This window comes from Oncorhynchus gorbuscha, unplaced genomic scaffold (genome assembly GCF_021184085.1).
Source record: "Oncorhynchus gorbuscha isolate QuinsamMale2020 ecotype Even-year unplaced genomic scaffold, OgorEven_v1.0 Un_scaffold_576, whole genome shotgun sequence".
NCBI lineage: Eukaryota > Metazoa > Chordata > Actinopteri > Salmoniformes > Salmonidae > Oncorhynchus > Oncorhynchus gorbuscha.
Window position 1 is genome coordinate 211564 of NW_025745411.1, and position 23670 is coordinate 235233.

At 45.0% G+C, this 23670-nt stretch overlaps 1 protein-coding gene across 3 annotated transcripts; it reads right to left on the bottom strand.

The window, feature by feature from the left end:
• Nucleotides 1-2312: 2312 nt before the first annotated feature.
• Nucleotides 2313-21908, bottom strand: LOC124018750 (E3 ubiquitin-protein ligase Mdm2-like). 3 transcript variants are annotated; one of them, XM_046334099.1, is made up of 11 exons: nt 21790-21908; nt 20005-20094; nt 19822-19896; nt 17824-17957; nt 16445-16494; nt 16191-16249; nt 11955-12024; nt 5308-5471; nt 4600-4755; nt 4218-4289; nt 2313-3308 (listed from the first exon to the last, which is right to left on the bottom strand). In XM_046334099.1, the coding sequence occupies exons 2-11, from the start codon at nt 20080-20082 to the stop codon at nt 2706-2708; spliced, it is 1461 nt and encodes a 486-aa protein (XP_046190055.1). In that variant the 5' UTR covers nt 20083-20094; nt 21790-21908; the 3' UTR covers nt 2313-2705. The 3 variants fall into 3 exon arrangements, with proteins under 3 accessions (XP_046190055.1, XP_046190054.1, XP_046190056.1); XM_046334098.1 differs by lacking the exon at nt 21790-21908 and adding an exon at nt 21570-21641; XM_046334100.1 differs by lacking the exon at nt 21790-21908 and adding an exon at nt 20216-20431.
• Between the last annotated feature and the right edge of the window lie 1762 nt (nt 21909-23670).

Consider the following 23670-nt stretch of genomic DNA (forward strand, 5'->3'; position numbering starts at 1 on the left):
GTTAGAGACAGGTAGCCTAGTGGTTAGAGGCAGGTAGCCTAGTGGTTAGAGGCAGGTGGCCTAGTGGTTAGAGACAGGGTAGCCTAGTGGTTGGAGGCAGGGTAGCCTAGTGGTTAGAGGCAGGTGGCCTAGTGGTTAGAGGCAGGTAGCCTAGTGGTTAGAGACAGGTAGCCTAGTGGTTAGAGGCAGGTAGCCTAGTGGTTAGAGGCAGGTAGCCTAGTGACATGTTAAGGATTTTTAAGCCTTGAGACAATTGAAACCATGGATTATGTACCATTCAATGGGTGAATGGGGAAAGACGAAATATTTAAACGGGGGTATGGTAGTAGGTGCCAGGAATGGTCCACCCCCCAAAAGGACATCCAGCCAACTTGACAACTGTGTGAAGCATTGGAATGATCATGTTGCACAGGGATGCTGGCCCGTGTTCGGCACCTCGTGGAGTCCACGTCACGACAAACTGAGGCTGTTCTGAAGGCAAAAAGGACTTGCAACTCAATAATAGGAAGATGTTCCTAATGTTCTGTTCAGCGGATATCCCTTGGGCCAGTCATTATTTTCTGATGTTTAATCATTTCGCTTTTTTTAGTGATAAATAAGGAATAACTGCAATGTGTTCCAATGCAAATGTTACCAAGGGGAGTTGAATATCTCTATGCAAGTTATGTACCTTGGTTGAATGATGATGATTCTGAAAAATGTAATTGCACCTTTTCACCAGCAGGGGGAGACAGAAAACAGCAGCGCCTGTTGGAGTAGAGGAGACACTTTCTTCAGGGAGAACGAGACAGTTACTGATTCTGCAATGATTTGAGAATTGATGACGTTGCCATAAATACATGTCTTTAATATGAGATAACAAATCCTGGGATTCCTCAGCACTAGTAGAACAGGACACATTTAATACTTCTCTCACAGCCAACACAAAGATCACTGTGGAGGGGAACGCCATGACAACCCAGACTGAGATCACTGTGGAGGGGAATGCCATGACAACCCAGACTGAGATCACTGTGGAGGGGAATGCCATGACAACCCAGACTAAGATCACTGTGGAGGGGAACGCCATGACAACCCAGACTAAGATCACTGTGGAGGGGAACGCCATGACAACCCAGACTAAGATCACTGTGGAGGGGAACGCCATGACAACCCAGACTAAGGTCACTGTGGAGGGGAATGCCATGACAACCCAGACTAAGATCACTGTGGAGGGGAACGCCATGACAACCCAGACTAAGATTTGAGGCTTGTCAGGTAGGGGAAGGTTTAGTGCCAGACTAAGATCACTGGGGAGGTTTAACAACTAGATTAAGATCACAGGTAGGGGAAGGTTTAGACTAAGATTGGAGGCTTGTCAGGTAGGGGAAGGTTTAGTACTAGATTGGAGGCTTGTCAGGTAGGGGAAGGTTTAGTGCTAGATTGGAGGCTTGTCAGGTAGGGGAAGGTTTAGTACTAGATTGGAGGCTTGTCAGGTAGGGGAAGGTTTAGTACTAGATTGGAGGCTTGTCAGGTAGGGGAAGGTTTAGTACTAGATTGGAGGCTTGTCAGGTAGGGGAAGGTTTAGTGCCAGATTGGAGGCTTGTCAGGTAGGGGAAGGTTTAGTACTAGATTGGAGGCTTGTCAGGTAGGGGAAGGTTTAGTACTAGATTGGAGGCTTGTCAGGTAGGGAAGGTTTAGTACTAGATTGGAGGCTTGTCAGGTAGGGGAAGGTTTAACTACCAAAACAGGTTTAAAAGAACTAGAATCACAGCAAACCAAAAACATGTTAACCCATGTGAATCAAAACCTGGGTTTAATATCGTTCAAAACGTCTCTTCAGCACTCCAATGGCATTAACAACAGCCGTAAATGTTTCAAACTTCAGTTAGTCGTCTTGCCTGGGTTGAGACTTGAGAAAGGAGCAGTGTGTTACTGTCATCTTGTGACCCAAATGGCTCCCCATGGGCCCTGGTTTATAGTTGTGCACTAGAAACGGGAATAGGTTACCATAGTGACTTGGGGGGGGGGGGCAAGTTGTCACCAGGGGCAATAGATATGGATGGGACTAGATGAGAGAACAGGTTGAGACATGTTTCCTGGAGATTTAAATGAAAAGTCATCCCCCTGGCAACCACTACCCACTCGCTCTCTTGTCGACGGAGTCAACAACAAACGTCTCTTTCTACCGGCGAACTTTATTGAGACGTTTGACTTTCACGTAGTTTAAACCCCATGTCATTATCGATACAATTATATAAAACACCATCATCTGTGTAGAATACAGGGAAGACTGGGTGAAAATAAACAAAAGGAAAACCAATGTACATCTGTTAATTTGCTAAACATGTTTTATTTAATAAAATATATTGAATTATTTCACCACTAAGATAATTTTATCCATTTGAAAAACTAGAAAGGCTATTTGACTGAACATTATAAATCAATCCCAAATCAACACAACAACAACAACAGGCACCTTGTTTAATAGAGTTCATAAATAAAATCACTTCCAAATAAACAAAATTAAAACATATTATTTATTCATTCAGGATTTAAGTTGTTTTTGAGGAACAGGGAGTTGTGTAGCTATGGGTTACACCCTATTCCCTATATAGTGCACTACTTTAGACCAGAGTCCTATTGGGGCCATGGTTGAGAGTAGTGCACACTACATAGGGAATAGACTGCTTATTTGGAATGTACAGTCTAGCCGATAGCCGTCCTCAGCTGAGATAAATTAAGACGACAGACTGGATCGGCTGCCTGCAGACGGGACACAGCTTGTTCCTCTTCTTCAGTTTCCTGGCGCAGGTGTAACAGGCCATGAGGTGCCCAGTGCGTCCGTGTACGATGCAGCCGTTCTTGGGCCTGGTCTGACAGATGACGCAGGGCTCCAGGCAGCTGGCGGGGAGGTGAGCCTCCAGGCTGTTGAAACGCTCCAAGTCTGGCGCCATCACTTCTTGACTGAGGGGGGCGCTAGAGGACGAGCCTGAGCCCACGCCGTTGGAGTTCGAAGAAGAGGTGGAGGGCTGGGAGGAGCAGGCCGAGTCTTGGGAATCGGGGCCAGAGACGGACATCAATTCCTGGGAGTCTTTGAGGAGGGGAAGGGGCGACCTGGCTCTCTTCCCGTCTGGAACATCCAGACCTTCGGTCTCGTCGGGCTCTGTCGGGGCTGGGGTAGGCTTGGGGGGTAAGGGTTTGAGGTTGGGGGCAGCAGAGTTACTGTCAGAGTCGGGAAACCAGTCCATTCTTTGCGTCCAGCAGCGGTTGCAGTTTCGGGGGAGGGGAGGGTTCAACTCCTCACACTTTGAGCACTTCCAGTAGTCCTGAAACAACACCACTAGATTAGACCACAGGCACCACCACTAGATTAGACCACAGGCAACACCACTAGATTAGACCACAGACAACACCACCAGATTAGATTAGACCACCACTAGATTAGACCACAGGCACCACCACTAGATTAGACCAGACACAGGCAACACCACTAGATTAGACCACAGACACCACCACTAGATTAGACCACCACTAGATTAGACCACAGGCACCACCACTAGATTAGACCAGACACCACCACTAGATTAGACCAGACACCACCACTAGATTAGACCAGACACCACCACTAGATTAGACCAGACACCACCACTAGATTAGACCACAGGCACCACCACTAGATTAGACCACCACTAGATTAGACCACAGGCAACACCACTAGATTAGACCACAGGCACCACCACTAGATTAGATTAGACCACAGGCAACACCACTAGATTAGACCACAGGCACCACCACTAGATTAGACCACAGGCACCACCACTAGATTAGACCACAGGCACCACCACTAGATTAGACCACAGGCACCACCACTAGATTAGACCACAGGCACCACCACTAGATTAGACCACAGGCACCACCACTAGATTAGACCACAGGCACCACCACTAGATTAGACCACAGGCACCACCACTAGATTAGACCACAGGCACCACCACTAGATTAGACCACAGGCACCACCACTAGATTAGACCACAGGCAACACCACTAGATTAGACCACAGGCACCACCACTAGATTAGGCCACAGGCACCACCACTAGATTAGACCACAGGCACCACCACTAGATTAGACCACAGACACCACCACTAGATTAGACCACAGACACCACCACTAGATTAGACCACAGGCACCACCACTAGATTAGACCACAGGGGTTATGTGTAATATGAAACGTACTGCTTCCGTGATTTCAGTGTCGTCATCGAACGAGTCCTCCTCCTCTGCCTCGAAGATGGTGACTTCATACACCTGTGAGAGAACGACAGACACACGGGGAGTCAACAGCTGCAGTTTGACCCCAGGACACTAGAGGGAGCTGTTTGAAATGACACATCAATGTTTCCTCGGGGGGTCCGGGATAATTTAAGAACCATCGAAAAGGTCCGCTTTTTGTTGGTGTGGTGGTGCACCACAGCTAAATAAATGCAGCGGAAACACACACACACACACACACACACACACACACACACACACACACACACACACACACACACACACACACACACACACACACACACACACACACACACACACAGTTGAAAAGACAGTGAGCCGAGACCTCGTCCTCTCCAGACACTGAAGCCTCTTCGGGATCGCTGTAGGCATCCGAGTCGATGGACTCCACCTCAAACTCCACGCTGAAGTTATCAGAGTCTGAGCCCAGATCCTGGCTCAGAACATCGTCACCCGCGTCACTGACCAATGAACCTACTTCCTGTTGAGAGAGACGAGAGAGAGAGCTCAGTAACATGGGACTTACACAGCTGCCGGTAGATTTACAAATTACAATCATTTTTTAAACTCAGAATCTAAAGTACTGAACAAACCGATGTCACACACTAGACGTGAAACATTTTGTCTGAATGTGTAGGAATTAATAATCCCATTCCTTCATCTGCATAATGTTGTAGCCCAGTTTAGGATCTAGTTTAGGATCTCACCCTCCTTTTATTTAGGATTGGTGGAACTACAGTCTGACAGGGTAAATAGTTGTACTGCAGTAGGATCCCCCACAGAGTCACAGGAGGCTCCCCCACAGAGTCACAGGAGGCTCCCCCACAGAGTCACAGGAGGCTCCCCCACAGAGTCACAGGAGGCTCCCCCACAGAGTCACAGGAGGCTCCCCCACAGAGTCACAGGAGGATCCCCCCACAGAGTCACAGGAGGCTCCCCCACAGAGTCACAGGAGGCTCCCCCACAGAGTCACAGGAGGCTCCCCCACAGAGTCACAGGAGGCTCCCTCACAGAGTTACAGGAGGCTACTCACAGTGTTACTGTGTGAGTCTGAAGACTCGCTGCTCCTCCGGTCTCGTCTCAGGCCTCCAATCACATACCAGGACATGCTGTCATCAAAGGTCAGAGAAAAGCTGTCTGACCTATGTCTCTTCCTGGACTCACACCCGTCCTCCTCTTGTGTGGACGACGTCCCCTCTGGAATAGAACAGAGAGGGTCTGAGCAGTGGTTTTTACTTTGAACAATTTCTTTCAAATAAGCCATTTCTCCTCGGTAAAATAGAGAAGCATATTGTGCATCTGATCACTCAAATCAAATCAAATTTTATTTGTCACATACACATGGTTAGCAGATGTTAATGCGAGTGTAGCAAAATGCTTGTGCTTCTAGTTCCAACAGTGCAGTAATAACCAACGAGTAATCAATTCCAAAACTACAACCTTATACACACAAGTGTAAAGGGATAAAGAATATGTACATAAGGATATATGAATGAGTGATGGTACAGAGCGGCATAGGCAAGATGCAGTAGATGGTATCGAGTACAGTATATACATATGAGATATGTATATGTAATATGTAAACAATTTATGTAAACAAAGTGGCATAGTTAAATTAGCTTGGTAAAATGTATAAAAATAAAAGTTTTGTTAAAATGATATAGAGTACAGTATATACGTATACATATGAGATGAATAATGTAGGGTATGTAAACATTATATTAGGTAGCATTGTTTAAAGTGGCTAGTGATATATTTTACATCACTCCGTTGACATACTGAAACACACTGACAAGTCTTCAACAAAGCTGTTTCTCCCTTGATGACAATGAATATGGGATGTTCACATAAGACATGGAGGAGTTGTTTATAGCTGTATGTTGTGTACTGGGCCCTGAGGTACGACCAGTAGCTAGGAGCAATACAACCCCAGTCCTTTAAAAATGGTCCGTTTCAATCCATCAGACTAGGACTGTTGTAGATTCTCCCCTGGTCTGTTTCCATCAGACTAGGACTGTTGTAGATTCTCCCCTGGTCTGTTTCCATCCATCAGACTAGGACTGTTGTAGATTCTCCCCTGGTCTGTTTCCATCCATCAGACTAGGACTGTTGTAGATTCTCCCCTGGTCTGTTTCCATCAAACTAGGACTGTTGTAGATTCTCCCCTGGTCTGTTTCCATCAGACTAGGACTGTTGTAGATTCTCCCCTGGTCTGTTTCCATCAGACTAGGACTGTTGTAGATTCTCCCCTGGTCTGTTTCCATCCATCAGACTAGGACTGTTGTAGATTCTCCCCTGGTCTGTTTCCATCAGACTAGGACTGTTGTAGATTCTCCCCTGGTCTGTTTCCATCAGACTAGGACTGTTGTAGATTCTCCCCTGGTCTGTTTCCATCAGACTAGGACTGTTGTAGATTCTCCCCTGGTCTGTTTCCATCAGACTAGGACTGTTGTGGATTCTCCCCTGGTCTGTTTCCATCAGACTAGGACTGTTGTAGATTCTCCCCTGGTCTGTTTCCATCAGACTAGGACTGTTGTAGATTCTCCCCTGGTCTGTTTCAATCCATCAGACTAGGACTGTTGTAGATTCTCCCCTGGTCTGTTTCCATCAGACTAGGACTGTTGTAGATTCTCCCCTGGTCTGTTTCCATCCATCAGACTAGGACTGTTGTAGATTCTCCCCTGGTCTGTTTCCATCCATCAGACTAGGACTGTTGTAGATTCTCCCCTGGTCTGTTTCCATCAGACTAGGACTGTTGTAGATTCTCCCCTGGTCTGTTTCCATCAGACTAGGACTGTTGTAGATTCTCCCCTGGTCTGTTTCAATCCATCAGACTAGGACTGTTGTAGATTCTCCCCTGGTCTGTTTCCATCAGACTAGGACTGTTGTAGATTCTCCCCTGGTCTGTTTCCATCCATCAGACTAGGACTGTTGTAGATTCTCCCTGGTCTGTTTCCATCCATCAGACTAGGACTGTTGTAGATTCTCCCCTGGTCTGTTTCCATCAAACTAGGACTGTTGTAGATTCTCCCCTGGTCTGTTTCCATCCATCAGACTAGGACTGTTGTAGATTCTCCCCTGGTCTGTTTCCATCCATCAGACTAGGACTGTTGTAGATTCTCCCCTGGTCTGTTTCCATCCATCAGACTAGGACTGTTGTAGATTCTCCCCTGGTCTGTTTCCATCCATCAGACTAGGACTGTTGTAGATTCTCCCCTGGTCTGTTTCCATCAGACTAGGACTGTTGTAGATTCTCCCCTGGTCTGTTTCAATCCATCAGACTAGGACTGTTGTAGATTCTCCCCTGGTCCGTTTCAATCAGACTAGGACTGTTGTAGATTCTCCCCCTGTTTGGTCCTAGGTTTCAATCAGACTAGGACTGTTGTAGATTCTCCCTGGTCTGTTTCAATCAGACTAGGACTGTTGTAGATTCTCCCTGGTCTGTTTCCATCAGACTAGGACTGTTGTAGATTCTCCCCTGGTCTGTTTCCAGACAGACTAGACTGTCCATCAGACTAGATTCTCCCCTGGTCTGTTTCCATCAGACTAGGACTGTTGTAGATTCTCCCCTGGTCTGTTTCAATCAGACTAGGACTGTTGTAGATTCTCCCCTGGTCTGTTTCCATCAGACTAGGACTGTTGTAGATTCTCCCCTGGTCTGTTTCCATCAGACTAGGACTGTTGTAGATTCTCCCCTGGTCCGTTTCAATCCATCAGACTAGGACTGTTGTAGATTCTCCCTGGTCTGTTTCCATCAGACTAGGACTGTTGTAGATTCTCCCTGGTCTGTTTCCATCCATCAGACTAGGACTGTTGTAGATTCTCCCCTGGTCTGTTTCCATCCATCAGACTAGGACTGTTGTAGATTCTCCCCTGGTCTGTTTCCATCCATCAGACTAGGACTGTTGTAGATTCTCCCCTGGTCTGTTTCCATCCATCAGACTAGGACTGTTGTAGATTCTCCCCTGGTCTGTTTCCATCAGACTAGGACTGTTGTAGATTCTCCCCTGGTCTGTTTCAATCCATCAGACTAGGACTGTTGTAGATTCTCCCCTGGTCCGTTTCAATCAGACTAGGACTGTTGTAGATTCTCCCCTGGTCCGTTTCAATCAGACTAGGACTGTTGTAGATTCTCCCCTGGTCTGTTTCAATCAGACTAGGACTGTTGTAGATTCTCCCCTGGTCTGTTTCCATCAGACTAGGACTGTTGTAGATTCTCCCCTGGTCTGTTTCCATCAGACTAGGACTGTTGTAGATTCTCCCCTGGTCTGTTTCCATCAGACTAGGACTGTTGTAGATTCTCCATCCCTGGTCCCCTGGTCTGTTTCAATCAGACTAGGACTGTTGTAGATTCTCCCCTGGTCTGTTTCCATCAGACTAGGACTGTTGTAGATTCTCCCTGGTAGATTCTCCCCTGGTCTGTTTCCATCAGACTAGGACTGTTGTAGATTCTCCCCTGGTCATCAGACTAGGACTTTCAATCCATCAGACTAGGACTGTTGTAGATTCTCCCCTGGTCTGTTTCCATCAGACTAGGACTGTTGTAGATTCTCCCCTGGTCTGTTTCAATCCATCAGACTAGGACTGTTGTAGATTCTCCCCTGGTCTGTTTCAATCCATCAGACTAGGACTGTTGTAGATTCTCCCCTGGTCTGTTTCCATCAGACTAGGACTGTTGTAGATTCTCCCCTGGTCTGTTTCCATCAGACTAGGACTGTTGTAGATTCTCCCCTGGTCTGTTTCCATCAGACTAGGACTGTTGTAGATTCTCCCTGGTCTGTTTCCATCAGACTAGGACTGTTGTAGATTCTCCCTGGTCCCCTGGTCTGTTTCCATCAGACAGAGGACTGTTGTAGATTCTCCCTGGTCTGTTTCCATCAGACTAGGACTGTTGTAGATTCTCCCTGGTCTGTTTCCATCAGACTAGGACTGTTGTAGATTCTCCCTGGTCTGTTTCCATCAGACTAGGACTGTTGTAGATTCTCCCCTGGTCTGTTTCCCCAATCCATCAGACTAGGACTGTTGTAGATTCTCCCTGGTCTGTTTCAATCCATCAGACTAGGACTGTTGTAGATTCTCCCCTGGTCTGTTTCCATCCATCAGACTAGGACTGTTGTAGATTCTCCCCTGGTCTGTTTCCATCAGACTAGGACTGTTGTAGATTCTCCCCTGGTCTGTTTCAATCCATCAGACTAGGACTGTTGTAGATTCTCCCCTGGTCTGTTTCCATCCATCAGACTAGGACTGTTGTAGATTCTCCCCTGGTCTGTTTCCATCCATCAGACTAGGACTGTTGTAGATTCTCCCCTGGTCTGTTTCAATCAGACTAGGACTGTTGTAGATTCTCCCCTGGTCTGTTTCCATCAGACTAGGACTGTTGTAGATTCTCCCCTGGTCTGTTTCCATCAGACTAGGACTGTTGTAGATTCTCCCCTGGTCTGTTTCCATCAGACTAGGACTGTTGTAGATTCTCCCCTGGTCTGTTTCCATCAGACTAGGACTGTTGTAGATTCTCCCTGGTCTGTTTCCATCAGACTAGGACTGTTGTAGATTCTCCCCTGGTCTGTTTCCATCCATCAGACTAGGACTGTTGTAGATTCTCCCTGGTCTGTTTCCATCCATCAGACTAGGACTGTTGTAGATTCTCCCCTGGTCTGTTTCCATCAGACTAGGACTGTTGTAGATTCTCCCCTGGTCTGTTTCCATCAGACTAGGACTGTTGTAGATTCTCCCCTGGTCTGTTTCAATCCATCAGACTAGGACTGTTGTAGATTCTCCCCTGGTCTGTTTCCATCAGACTAGGACTGTTGTAGATTCTCCCCTGGTCTGTTTCCATCCATCAGACTAGGACTGTTGTAGATTCTCCCCTGGTCTGTTTCCATCCATCAGACTAGGACTGTTGTAGATTCTCCCCTGGTCTGTTTCCATCAAACTAGGACTGTTGTAGATTCTCCCCTGGTCTGTTTCCATCAGACTAGGACTGTTGTAGATTCTCCCCTGGTCTGTTTCCATCCATCAGACTAGGACTGTTGTAGATTCTCCCCTGGTCTGTTTCAATCCATCAGACTAGGACTGTTGTAGATTCTCCCCTGGTCTGTTTCCATCAGACTAGGACTGTTGTAGATTCTCCCCTGGTCTGTTTCCATCCATCAGACTAGGACTGTTGTAGATTCTCCCCTGGTCTGTTTCCATCAGACTAGGACTGTTGTAGATTCTCCCCTGGTCTGTTTCCATCAGACTAGGACTGTTGTAGATTCTCCCCTGGTCTGTTTCCATCAGACTAGGACTGTTGTAGATTCTCCCCTGGTCTGTTTCCATCAGACTAGGACTGTTGTAGATTCTCCCCTGGTCTGTTTCCATCCATCAGACTAGGACTGTTGTAGATTCTCCCCTGGTCTGTTTCCATCAGACTAGGACTGTTGTAGATTCTCCCCTGGTAGGACTGTTGTAGATTCTCCCCTGGTCTGTTTCCATCCATCAGACTAGGACTGTTGTAGATTCTCCCCTGGTCTGTTTCCATCAGACTAGGACTGTTGTAGATTCTCCCCTGGTCTGTTTCCATCAGACTAGGACTGTTGTAGATTCTCCCCTGGTCCGTTTCAATCAGACTAGGACTGTTGTAGATTCTCCCCTGGTCTGTTTCAATCAGACTAGGACTGTTGTAGATTCTCCCCTGGTCTGTTTCCATCAGACTAGGACTGTTGTAGATTCTCCCCTGGTCTGTTTCCATCAGACTAGGACTGTTGTAGATTCTCCCCTGGTCCGTTTCAATCCATCAGACTAGGACTGTTGTAGATTCTCCCCTGGTCTGTTTCCATCAGACTAGGACTGTTGTAGATTCTCCCCTGGTCTGTTTCAATCCATCAGACTAGGACTGTTGTAGATTCTCCCCTGGTCCGTTTCAATCCATCAGACTAGGACTGTTGTAGATTCTCCCCTGGTCTGTTTCCATCAGACTAGGACTGTTGTAGATTCTCCCCTGGTCTGTTTCCATCAGACTAGGACTGTTGTAGATTCTCCCCTGGTCCGTTTCAATCCATCAGACTAGGACTGTTGTAGATTCTCCCCTGGTCTGTTTCCATCAGACTAGGACTGTTGTGGATTCTCCCCTGGTCCGTTAGGAAACAGACGCGTCTTTGTGGCGTCTGTGTGTGGATGCCGTCAGGCTGCTTTTTGGGCCTGAAGAGACTCATTGTGAGGAGAAGTCATCTAAAAACATTCTCCACAGCCTCCAGAAAAGACCTACGGAACCATTAGAAGGGACTGGGGTTCTATGCTTTGATGCATTCTCCACAGCCTCCAGACCAGAGTGTTCCTACGGAACCATTAGAAGGGACTGGGGTTCTATGCTTTGATGCATTCCAGAACTCGGTCTTTGCTTTCCCCAACAGACTTGACAGGGCAACACATGAAGCCATGAGGCCTGACATGACAGTTTTTCATCCAGGAGAAAATGTACAGCACAGAGCCACATGAGCAGGACTGGTGTAGTTAGTAGGTGTAGGTTTATGTATACACTGCTGGAGTACTACAACAACAGACAGAGAGGCAGACAGACAGAGGGGCAGGCAGGTAGACAGACAGAGGGGCAGGCAGACCGAGAGAGGCAGGCAGACCGAGAGAGGCAGGCAGACAGAGAGACAGAGGGGCAGGCAGGTAGACAGACAGGCAGACACTCACCAGGGTCACTACTCCTCCTTCTCCTCCTGCATTCTGAGGTAGATGATGAATGACAGTCTGAGTCCGTCACCTGTAAACAGATTAAACAGAAGGAACCATTAGAGAAATCAACCAGTGAACCAGGACACTGAGGAGGTCTGTCTATAAAACTAACTCGGGCACAGCTACCACTTATAAAACGAGATCACAGGAGAAAACCGCATCAGAAGCTTTGGAACACGTGCCAGTATAAACATCCCTCTGCAACAAAACTAAAGTTGGTTCAACTTGAGGTCGAGGATGTTTATGTCTGTGACCCAGAGCCAGGCAATTAGTTTGATCACAAAGCATTTTCGCTACACTCGCAATAACATCTGCTAAACACGTGTATGTGACCAATCAAATTTGATTTGATTTACAAGTCTGTTTGTAACTCTTTTAAAATGGAGTGTGATGGAGAAGTGTTTCCCCCTATATCCATTTAGTAACGGTGGCCCACCGCTACACAACTATTTTTGAGACGGGTTGTAAAACCAAGGTTTCCAGAAGCCTTCGGCTGCTCTCTCACGTGGTTTAACTACGGGAAAGCAGTGGTGAAATACACAATTGAAAGGCATGAGAAACGTCCGTTAAGCAGACTCCACATCGGCCTAAATATTTTCCCATGAAATTCCATCAAAACAACATCTTAAAGTGCTCGCAATTACTTTTGTTAAATAGTCTACATTTAAAAAAAATGCTACTAATCATTCTTATCTGTTTATTTACAACTGCTAAAGAGAAGTGGAAAATTAGAACGTGGTCAGAATGAGTAGGATTCTAGTTGCATTGACAGGCACGACTCAGGCCGGTGAGCCATAACCAATAAGAGCTGCAGTAGGCCTATATGCAAATAGACCATTGCCATATATGGATCTGTGCCATTCACTGGACTGTGTTTACAGCATGAGCGGTCGTGAGTAGATGAACTGGACTGTGTTTACAGCATGAGCGGTCGTGAGTAGATGAACTGGACTGTGTTTACAGCATGAGCGGTCGTGAGTAGATGAACTGGACTGTGTTTACAGCATGAGCGGTCGTGAGTAGATGAACTGGACTGTGTTTACAGCATGAGCGGTCGTGAGTAGATGAACTGGACTGTGTTTACAGCATGAGCGGTTGAGTAGATGAACTGGACTGTGTTTACAGCATGAGCGGTCGTGAGTAGATGCGCTTGTTTTGAGATCAAAGCGAGAGCGAAGTGTGCAGATTTGTTCATATTATTTTCTCGTTAGTGAGTTATTAGCCCAGTTATAGATCATTTGTAGTCAGCAATAGGGGAGTGATTGCTTCCTACAAGACCACAAAACATGTACATTTCTAGACATATTTTAAAAAGCCAGTCAGGTAAAAATCTGTTTGTTTTTTTGTCTTAAAGGGGCAGTATTGTATTTTGAGACAGGTTTGAATAAGCTAAGTAGCCAATAAGCTACTAGTATAATTTTTGATTATTTGTAGTAATGGTATGGGATAATGCATTTTATTTTGTAAAGTGGTTTCTTGCATCAAACACAATATTCAGTCACCTCATTTGTCTGAAGGACAAGTGGATAAACAGGTTTAAAGGTCAAGCCCTGCATTTTTTTTTCCTCTTCAAAAGTCTCATGAAATGTAGGTCTACGTTGAACACTACAACATTGGCTGCTTACTGTCCGCTGAAAGATATAACAGCTATTTCCATATTAAAATGTTATGGGATTAATTTTCTCCATTGTTTTTGATGGTAGGCCACTCTGGTAGGTCCTACATTAGGATCAAACAAACACAGTAGCCTACTTGGCCACTGTTAAAACTGTAACTTAAAGCGGGTGCATGCCTCAATGTTTACAGTAAGCGTCATTGCATTTACTTGATAGCAAAGTGTTAATAAGATAAATTAATTAAAAAGATTAAAAGAAATACAAATAATCCTGGAGAACTTGTCACAACGTTCAAGTTTGTGCTCATCAGACCTGAGATTTGCTCAGTGATAAAAAAATCACGGGAGGAACATCGGTTGGGGCGGTGTGCAGTTTGGAGTGGGTCTAGGGCAGTGCTCTCCAATAGGTCGATAGCCAGTGACCAGTAGCTACCAGCCCACCTATGACGAGCTCGACAAACTACTCTGAAAGTACATGCAATTTTCACGTGTTCCACCCCAAACAGATCTCACAAGTATCAGACAGTACCAAACTGTCATCTCACAAGTATCAGACAGTACCAAACTGTCATCTCACAAGTCTCAGACAGTACCAAACTGTCATCTCACAAGTATCAGACAGTACCAAACTGTCATCTCACAAGTCTCAGACAGTACCAAACTGTCATCTCACAAGTATCAGACAGTACCAAACTGTCATCTCACAAGTATCAGACAGTACCAAACTGTCATCTCACAAGTCTCAGACAGTACCAAACTGTCCTAAACAGATCTCACAAGTATCAGACAGTACCAAACTGTCATCTCACAAGTCAGACAGTACCCTGTCATCAGACAGTACCAAACTGTCATCTCACAAGTATCAGACAGTATCCAGCCACACTCACAAGTCTCAGACAGTACCAAACTGTCATCTATAGTAAATGCAACATTCACACAAAGATCCCAGCCCTGGTTAAACACTAGGGGCTACAAAACATGACCCCAGCCCTGGTTAAACACTAGGGGCTACAAAAGATGACCCCAGCCCTGGTTAAACACTAGGGGCTACAAAAGATGACCCCAGCCCTGGTTAAACACTAGGGGCTACAAAAGATGATCCCAGCCCTGGTTAAACACTAGGGGCTACAAAAGATGACCCCAGCCCTGGTTAAACACTAGGGGCTACAAAAGATGACCCCAGCCCTGGTTAAACACTAGGGGCTACAAACACCAGGGCAGACCCCAGGGTTGACCCCAGCCCCTGGTTAAACACTAGGGGCTACAAAAGATTATCCCAGGCCTGGTTAAACACTAGGGGCTACAAAAGATGACCCCAGCCCTGGTTAAACACTAGGGGCTACAAAAGATGACCCCAGCCCTGGTTAAACACTAGGGGCTATAAAAGATGACCCCAGCCCTGGTTAAACACTAGGGGCTACAAAAGCCCAAACCTATTTACAAAAGTTCTCAAAAGGGGCAGCCTGTAAAGATGGGTTGGATTTACAGGGGCTACAAAGATGAGCCCAGGGCAGATGGGTTGGATTCACAGAAAGAGCCCAGGGCAGATGGGTTGGATAGGGGCTACAGAAAGAGCCCAGGGCAGATGGGTTGGATTTACAGATGACCCCAGCCCTGAGCCCAGGGCAGATGGGTTGGATTTACAGAAAGAGCCCAGGGCAGATGGGTTGGATTTACAGAAAGAGCACAGGGCAGATGGGTTGGATTTACAGAAAGAGCCCAGGGCAGATGGGTTGGATTTACAGAACGAGCCCAGGGCAGATGGGTTGGATTTACAGAAAGAGCCCAGGGCAGATGGGTTGGATTTACAGAAAGAGCCCAGGGCAGATGGGTTGGATTTACAGAACGAGCCCAGGGCAGATGGGTTGGATTTACAGAAAGAGCCCAGGGCAGATGGGTTGGATTTACAGAACGAGCCCAGGGCAGATGGGTTGGATTTACAGAAAGAGCCCAGGGCAGATGGGTTGGATTTACAGAAAGAGCCCAGGGCAGATGGGTTGGATTTACAGAAAGAGCCCAGGGCAGATGGGTTGGATTTACAGAAGCCCAGGGCAGATGGGTTGGATTTACAGAAAGAGCCCAGGGCAGATGGGTTGGATTTACAGAAAGAGCCCAGGGCAGATGGGTTGGATTTACAGAAAGAGCCCAGGGCAGATGGGTTGGATTTACAGAAAGAGCCCAGGGCAGATGGGTTGGATTTACAGAAAGAGCCCAGGGCAGATGGGTTGGATTTACAGAAAGAGCCCAGGGCAGATGGGTTGGATTCACAGAAAGAGCCCAGGGCAGATGGGTTGAAGTCAGAACTGATGTTCAAAAGGTCTTGTCGGTTGTAATAAATTACAGCCAGAAACAATTCATGGGAATTATTTTTTTTATTTTTTATAATTACGACTAAAGAATTACAAAATAGCAAAGTTGAGTGCTCTAGCTTGTAAAACAGCTGCCATCTAGTAAGGTAACATTATAGCAATGCCCACCCAACTGGGATGTTTCAACCAATCACCCCCCTCTTCATTTAGTTGAATGTGTCTACCATGGAAATACAATGAATAGATGCTCTTTCTATGTGGTCTTCTTACCTTAGGCCCTCTATCCGGTTCACTCTGGCCCCTGGGTTCCGTGAAGACAGATTGGGATTCTAAAAAGGAAAAAAATGAAACATCTACATTTTAAAAATCAAAATAGACTACTTCCTCACTTGTCTTATCAGCCCAATACATAACGCAACATTGAACTGCCTAGTGTACAAATGTTTTTTTTTCTTCAAAAGAGAGATTTATATCAACTAGAAACTACAGGACAATAGAAGTGATGAAAGAAAAGCTAAAAGTACCTTGATTTTTCACTGCTAGGAGATTTTGTGTGATCATAGCGAAGAGAACTCTGAAAGAACAACAAACACACACGGCTAACATTAGCATAGTGAAACGGTTTCACTATCAGACATCTCTGATTTGTTTAGCAAACAGAAGGCTGCTCATCAGTAACTTGTTTTTTTAATCATCAGTACACATCTGAGCCAACACATGCAACAGGTGACATCATATTCAGTGGCTGTATTAGAGGTTAGAGAAGCTGCATTAGAGGCCAGAGTCTGTATTAGAGGCCAGAGTCTGTATTAGAGGCCAGAGTCTGTAGAGGTTAGATGAGCTATATTAGAGGACCAGAGTCTGTAGAGGTTAGATGAGCTATATTAGAGGCCAGAGTCTGTATTAGAGGACCAAAGTATGTAGAGGTTAGAGGAGCTATATTAGAGGACCCGAGTCTGTATTAGAGGTCAGAGTCTGTATTAGAGGCGAGAGTCTGTATTAGAGGTTAGAGGAGCTGTATTAGAGGACCAGAGTCTGTATTAGAGATTAGAGGAGCTATATTAGAGGACCAGAGTCTGTATTAGAGGTTAGAGGAGCTGCATTAGAGGCCAGAGTCTGTATTAGAGGACCAGAGTCTGTATTAGAGGACCAGAGTCTGTATTAGAGGACCAGAGTCTGTATTAGAGGACCAGAGTCTGTATTAGAGATTAGAGGGGCTATATTAGAGGACCAGAGTCTGTATTAGAGATTAGAGGAGCTATATTAGAGGACCAGAGTCTGTATTAGAGGACCAGAGTCTGTATTAGAGGACCAGAGTCTGTATTAGAGGCGAGAGTCTGTATTAGAGGACCAGAGTCTGTATTAGAGGTTAGAGGAGCTATATTAGAGGACCAGAGTCTGTATTAGAGATTAGAGGAGCTATATTAGAGGACCAGAGTCTGTATTAGAGGACCAGAGTCTGTATTAGAGGACCAGAGTCTGTATTAGAGATTAGAGGAGCTATATTAGAGGACCAGAGTCTGTATTAGAGGCAAGAGTCTGTATTAGAGGCCAGAGTCTGTATTAGAGGACCAGAGTCTGTATTAGAGGACCAGAGTCTGTATTAGAGGACCAGAGTCTGTATTAGAGATTAGAGGAGCTATATTAGAGGACCAGAGTCTGTATTAGAGGTTAGAGCCCAGAGTCTGTATTAGAGGCCAGAGTCTGTATTAGAGATTAGAGGAGCTATATTAGAGGACCAGAGTCTGTATTAGAGGCCAGAGTCTGTATTAGAGGCCAGAGTCTGTATTAGAGGACCAGAGTCTGTATTAGAGATTAGAGGAGCTATATTAGAGACCAGAGTCTGTATTAGAGGCCAGAGTCTGTATTTGATGGAGAAGATGTCCACAGTGTGTGTCCTCACCGTGGTTCTTTAACAGAGAAGCTGTCCACTCCCAGTACAGCCCCCAGGGGGTCGTCAGCACAGTGCACTATGTGTTGCTGCTTCATGTCATAAAGCTGTTTCTTCATGATGTACTGGCCCAGGTAGAATATCACCTGACAAATAAGACAGCACAGGGGTCAGAGGTCAACACCACAGCTTAACACTCATGAGAGAGAGATAAACGGGATACAGGCAGGGGTCAAGAGGAGAGAGAGAGTAACAGGGGGTACAGGCAGGGGTCAAGAGGAGAGAGAGAGTAACAGGGGATACAGGCAGGGGTCAAGAGGAGAGAGAGAGTAACAGGGGATACAGGCAGGGGTCAAGAGGAGAGAGAGAGTAACAGGGGGTACAGGCAGGGGTCAAGAGGAGATAGAGAGTACAGGGGATACAGGCAGGGGTCAAGAGGAGAGAGAGAGTAACAGGGGATACAGGCCGGGGTCAAGAGGAGAGAGAGAGTAACAGGGGGTACAGGCCGGGGTCAAGAGGAGAGAGTAACAGGGGATACAGGCAGGGGTCAAGAGGAGAGAGAGAGTAACAGGGGATACAGGCAGGGGTCAAGAGGAGAGAGAGAGTAACAGGGGGTACAGGCAGGGGTCAAGAGGAGAGAGAGAGTAACAGGGGATACAGGCAGGGGTCAAGAGAAGAAGCCTGGGAATGTCTCAGGATAAGACTACACCAACAATAGTTATGTCTCAGTCTAGTTTATACCCTCCTTATACTGATCCAGACAGTCCTGTCTCAGTCTAGTTGATACACCTCATCCCATACTGATCCAGAGTATTCTGGGTCACAATTTAGACAGGCAACTGATAGACACATGATCACTGCACTGGGTAGAAGTATATGACTCCACCGAATATACCTATCTAGCTGACAGGAGGCTATTGTGATAGACTGATCACTGGCATGAAGGCATCAGTTCCTTATCATAAAAGCAGATTACACTGACTGTAAACACATTTTCCAGCAATCAATGTGGACCAGTAAAAGGCTCAGAACTCCCATACACTCTATAAACTAACGCATCAGAGGACCGCCTCCCTCCCTCCCTCCCTCTGAGATAACTCTGTCTCCCTGATGAACAACAGAGAGGAAGGAGCCAAACACGGAGTCCCAGACTAGTTAGACATTCCAGAGGTCCGTTAGAACCCCAGTGAGTCAGAGTAGAAGTCAAGAGGCGACTGAACATTCTAACATTCTAACTAAGATAATCACCAGTTCTAACATTCTAACTAAGATAATCACCAGTTCTAACATTCTAACTAAGATAATCACCAGTCTCTCTCTATGACTCAGACTCTCACACAGACAGACCCCCCTCTCGGACACGTCTCATCAAAGCTGTGTGACGTGTCCTCAAACCAAGGTGGCCTGCCTGCTAGCCAATCATAGCTCTTAAAATGACAGTGCATTTGCATTCTAGCTTAGTAGACACTACAATCAGTTCAATCAACTAAAGTAGGTAAAACAGCATATCAATGGGAAAACAATAGAACCAAGTCAAAAGCCATTCTAGTATGTGACAGCATCTACCGTGTGCAGTGCTTAGTTTATGAAAGTGACAATCAATAGTGAAACTAGTGTAAATCTAGCAACGCAGAGAATAATTCAGAAACACCTACACAATCTATATACCAGTAGTTTGGCTGCTAACGACAAATTAAGAGTGAGTTTCCCCCCCTAAGAAACTAATATCCACTATTCTAGGAGTAAACCCTAAGATATACTGCAATTGGAAATTCAAAACATAAAATATTTAAATGTAAAAAAATAAAAATAAAAAATAAATGTGAGACTAGAAAATAATTACAGAAACTGAAAAGTCTGTGAGATAATGTCTATTGAGGATCTTAAAAAGGTTTCCTCTGTCTGCTTCATGGAACAAGATCTTGATGAACTAAAGTTAAGCCAAAGACTAGTGGTTGGATATCAGCAGGATAAGGAAACAAGACAGCCAGCTGTCAGGTCATTTCTTACCTCTTTCATGGTGAAAACGTCTTTGTCTGCACCTGCCTGCTGCAATAACACGCGCAGTTTCTCTTTAGGTCGTACCTGTGGAAATATAGCACATAAAACATTATTTTACATTCTATGTAACTGTAAACAAATGACTGTCTTAAACAGTGTGACAGAGAGACAGAGATTTAAGTTGATACTTACAAGCTTCTCATTGTCCAAGGTATTTATTTGGGAACTACTTCTATGCCATTCTGCCATTCTCTCACAATTCTCTGCCATTCTGTCTCTCACCTGTCGAAGAGTAGGAGGTAAAGTACATTTCCATTTCCAAGTGAACATGCAACGCCTTATAAAAGTATACAATTTACATACAATGTCAAGGTAAAGCTTTGGAAGACAGAAACAAGTTTACCTAAATAAATAAATAGAAGTACTAATGAGATGTTCTTGATACACCCCCTCTATAATACACCCTTCATATTCTGTACATAAAGTGCTTCAGCTCGGCTGGTAGCGTTAGGAACCACTTCCCCGTCTCCCCCGGATTTAAATAGGCACAGAGACATGTCAGGACTAGCACTGCTCCGGCTGTTAACGCTAGGATGCTATTGGGCGCAGTCGGCGTATGGTTGAAACTAGATTACTAACCTCACCTAACATGTTTTAGGCATATGGACGAGCACACCTAGCGGCCACCCTGCGTCTGTGCATCCGCCTCCACCCTTAGTGCTGAGCTGGCCGCTAGAGTTGGATATGCCCGGGCATGTCCCACTTTACTACAGCCCTGCATTGTGTAATAATCAGCTGTTTGACTGACATGGGCAGGGTTGGAGGAAGGGTGTCTCGACTGAACTCCCTTAGCTATTGCTTTTCCCAAACAAAGGAAGATCCGTGCAAGTTGACAGGTGACATATTGGACATGAAAACTGGTTGCCGCTGGATATTAACGTTACCACCGTGGATATGAAATGACAAAGTACGGGATTTACATTTACATTTAAGTCATTTAGCAGACGCTCTTATCCAGGGCGACTTACAAATTGGTGCATTCACCTTATGACTAAAGCCAAAGTAACGATTAGTCACTAACATTAAGAGGGGTTTGACATCTGGACTCACTGATAACCATGTTTTATCTGATCTAACATTTGGTCATGTTGAGATGAGTTTCTCTGTTGCAGATATCCATCAATGTTATTCAATCGCATGAAAGAAACTGAACCTGCGAAAAGTAACGTAACCTACACGTCAATCCTCATCCTTTAGATTTCTACCAAACCAAAATGGGATAGTTTCCTACCAATCTTGTCAAAACACAATGAAGACAAACAGCTTGGAAAGACCCACGACCCAGTTGTAAAGTAGACCAGTGTGCAATATTGACAAGTTAGTATATCTGATAACTTATTAATAACATCAACGTTACAGTCAGATGTAGCTATATTCAAATGTGTGGTATTTACAATACAGGTGTGATTTAACCACTAACGTTACGCCAAGAATAAACCTGTTGAACGAGTAACTACTATAGTCCGGACGTTGTCTGGCAGGTCGCTGACCAGGCACTTTTTTGATGCATCTTCATGTGTATTTTGATTTTGTATTTAGAGGGGTAACTACGACACCACCAGATAGAAAAACAAACGGGTTTTTTTTGTTGACGAAACTCTTGCTAGGTTAACATAACATTACATGTTTAGTCGTTGCTACCACAACAACTTCGCTACTATGTGTCGACGTCTAGCTATTCAACGTGAACTCCTTACTAGTGGTTTCCCGTTTTCGCCATCAGGAAAATACGAGGATGAGAGGCCTTGTAGCATGTGGCTAATGCTATTCAAACTTTAGCTATAAAATAAAGTGATTGTACAAATGACATGTTAAAAATAACACACAGTTAAAGTTATTATACACAATAGCTTGCCATTTAAACCTTCATAGCAGATTTTTAAAATAGATTTAGAGCACATTATTGGCTTCACTTACGTTACTTTCACAATCCAATAACTTGCTTGTAAAAGTTAGCGAGGAAAAAACGAACGTTAATTTTTGTCGCCCCTAGTGGCACGAGCATTGAAGATGAATCAGGTTGACGAATCAATCACACGAAGAAGAAAAATATGTCTGTTTTTACTAGAAGAAGAAGAAAAATATGTCTGTTTTTACTAGAAGAAGAAGAAGAAGAAAATAGACTAACTGCATGGTGAGGAATGTTCATAGTTTTATAGTGGAAAGAAACATTTGGAACTATCAACGAGCTCAGCCAACACCTGATTTGGCTGGATTGATTCATCAATGCATTCTTAATGCCTAATCATTGATACAATCACCAGAGGGGAAATGACATTGGTCGTCATTCAAGTCACACAGTCAAGTGTGAAGAATAAATCAATCACATTGAATTCATATAATAGACAGGTTTCTAGCTTTATAAGTGTATTCATCATCATTATCCCCTGAGAGAGGAATACAACGGTGTTTTCTGTATCATCACTCCAATATGGGTCAATCACTGGACATGGCTCTCGCTCATTGAGACAGGGGCATTGTGACTCTTCACATGGCTGCTTGCTGACTGCGAAATCATTGCCTCCCTCTGCCAGAGACAAAAGTGTGTTTGTGTTATGTTCTGTTATTCTGTCAACCAGCTCTGCTCTAGGGCCATCTATCAAGCGTAGGAGTGCTGATCTAGGATTAGTTTTGCCTTTTAGATCACAATGAATAAGATAACATGGACACGGGGGACCTGATCCTAGATCAGCAGTCCTACTCTGCCCCTGGTCTGGTCGGATGCTGAGACATGTCCTGGCAGTTCACACTTCATCATCATAGTGCTTATGATGCTTGTCCTTATGATGCTAGTCCATGATGCCTGTCATTATGATGCTAGTCCTTATGATGCTAGTCCATGATGCCTGTCATTATGATGCTAGTCCACGATGCTAGTCCTTATGATGCTAGTGCGTATGATGCTAGTCCACGATGCTTGTCCTTATGATGCTAGTCCTTATGATGCTAGTGCTTATGATGCTAGTCCATGATGCCTGTCCTTATGATGCTAGTGCTTATGATGCTTGTCCTTATGATGCTAGTCCATGATGCCTGTCCTTATGATGCTAGTCCATGATGCCTGTCCTTATGATGCTAGTCCATGATGCCTGTCCTTATGATGCTAGTCCATGATGCTTGTCCTTATGATGCAAGTCCTTATGATGCTAGTGCTTATGATGCCTGTCATTATGATGCTAGTCCATGATGCTAGTCCATGATGCCTGTCATTATGATGCTAGTCCATATGATGCTAGTCCTTATGATGCTAGTCCATGATGCTTGTCATTATGATGCTAGTCCATGATGCCTGTCATTATGATGCTAGTCCATGATGCCTGTCATTATGATGCTAGTCCTTTGGTTATAACAGAGAATAAACTGATATCAGTGAATCAACAACAGAAGATACATGGAACTAATGGTCATTGAGACCGAGAGAAACGTCACAACTTTCCTTGGTTTAACGAAAGTCAAACCACAACTTCTAAAAAGGAAAAGGTGTACCGGTCAGAAATGGCTCCTTGATTTGGATTAGTGAAATCATTAACAAATGTGTTTAACGGATGGACAAAATGAAAAGTGGAAGATTCATTTCAAATGGTTTTGGTTTGTTGATAGTAATAATATATAATAATATATGCCATTTAGCAGACGCTTTTATCCAAAGCGACTTACAGTCATGTGTGCATACATTCTACGTATGGGTGGTCCCGGGGATCGAACCCACTACCCTGGCGTTACAAGCGCCATGCTCTACCAACTGAGCTACAGAAGGACCATAGTAGTAACCCTGTGCATCAAAATGTATTTGTCCTT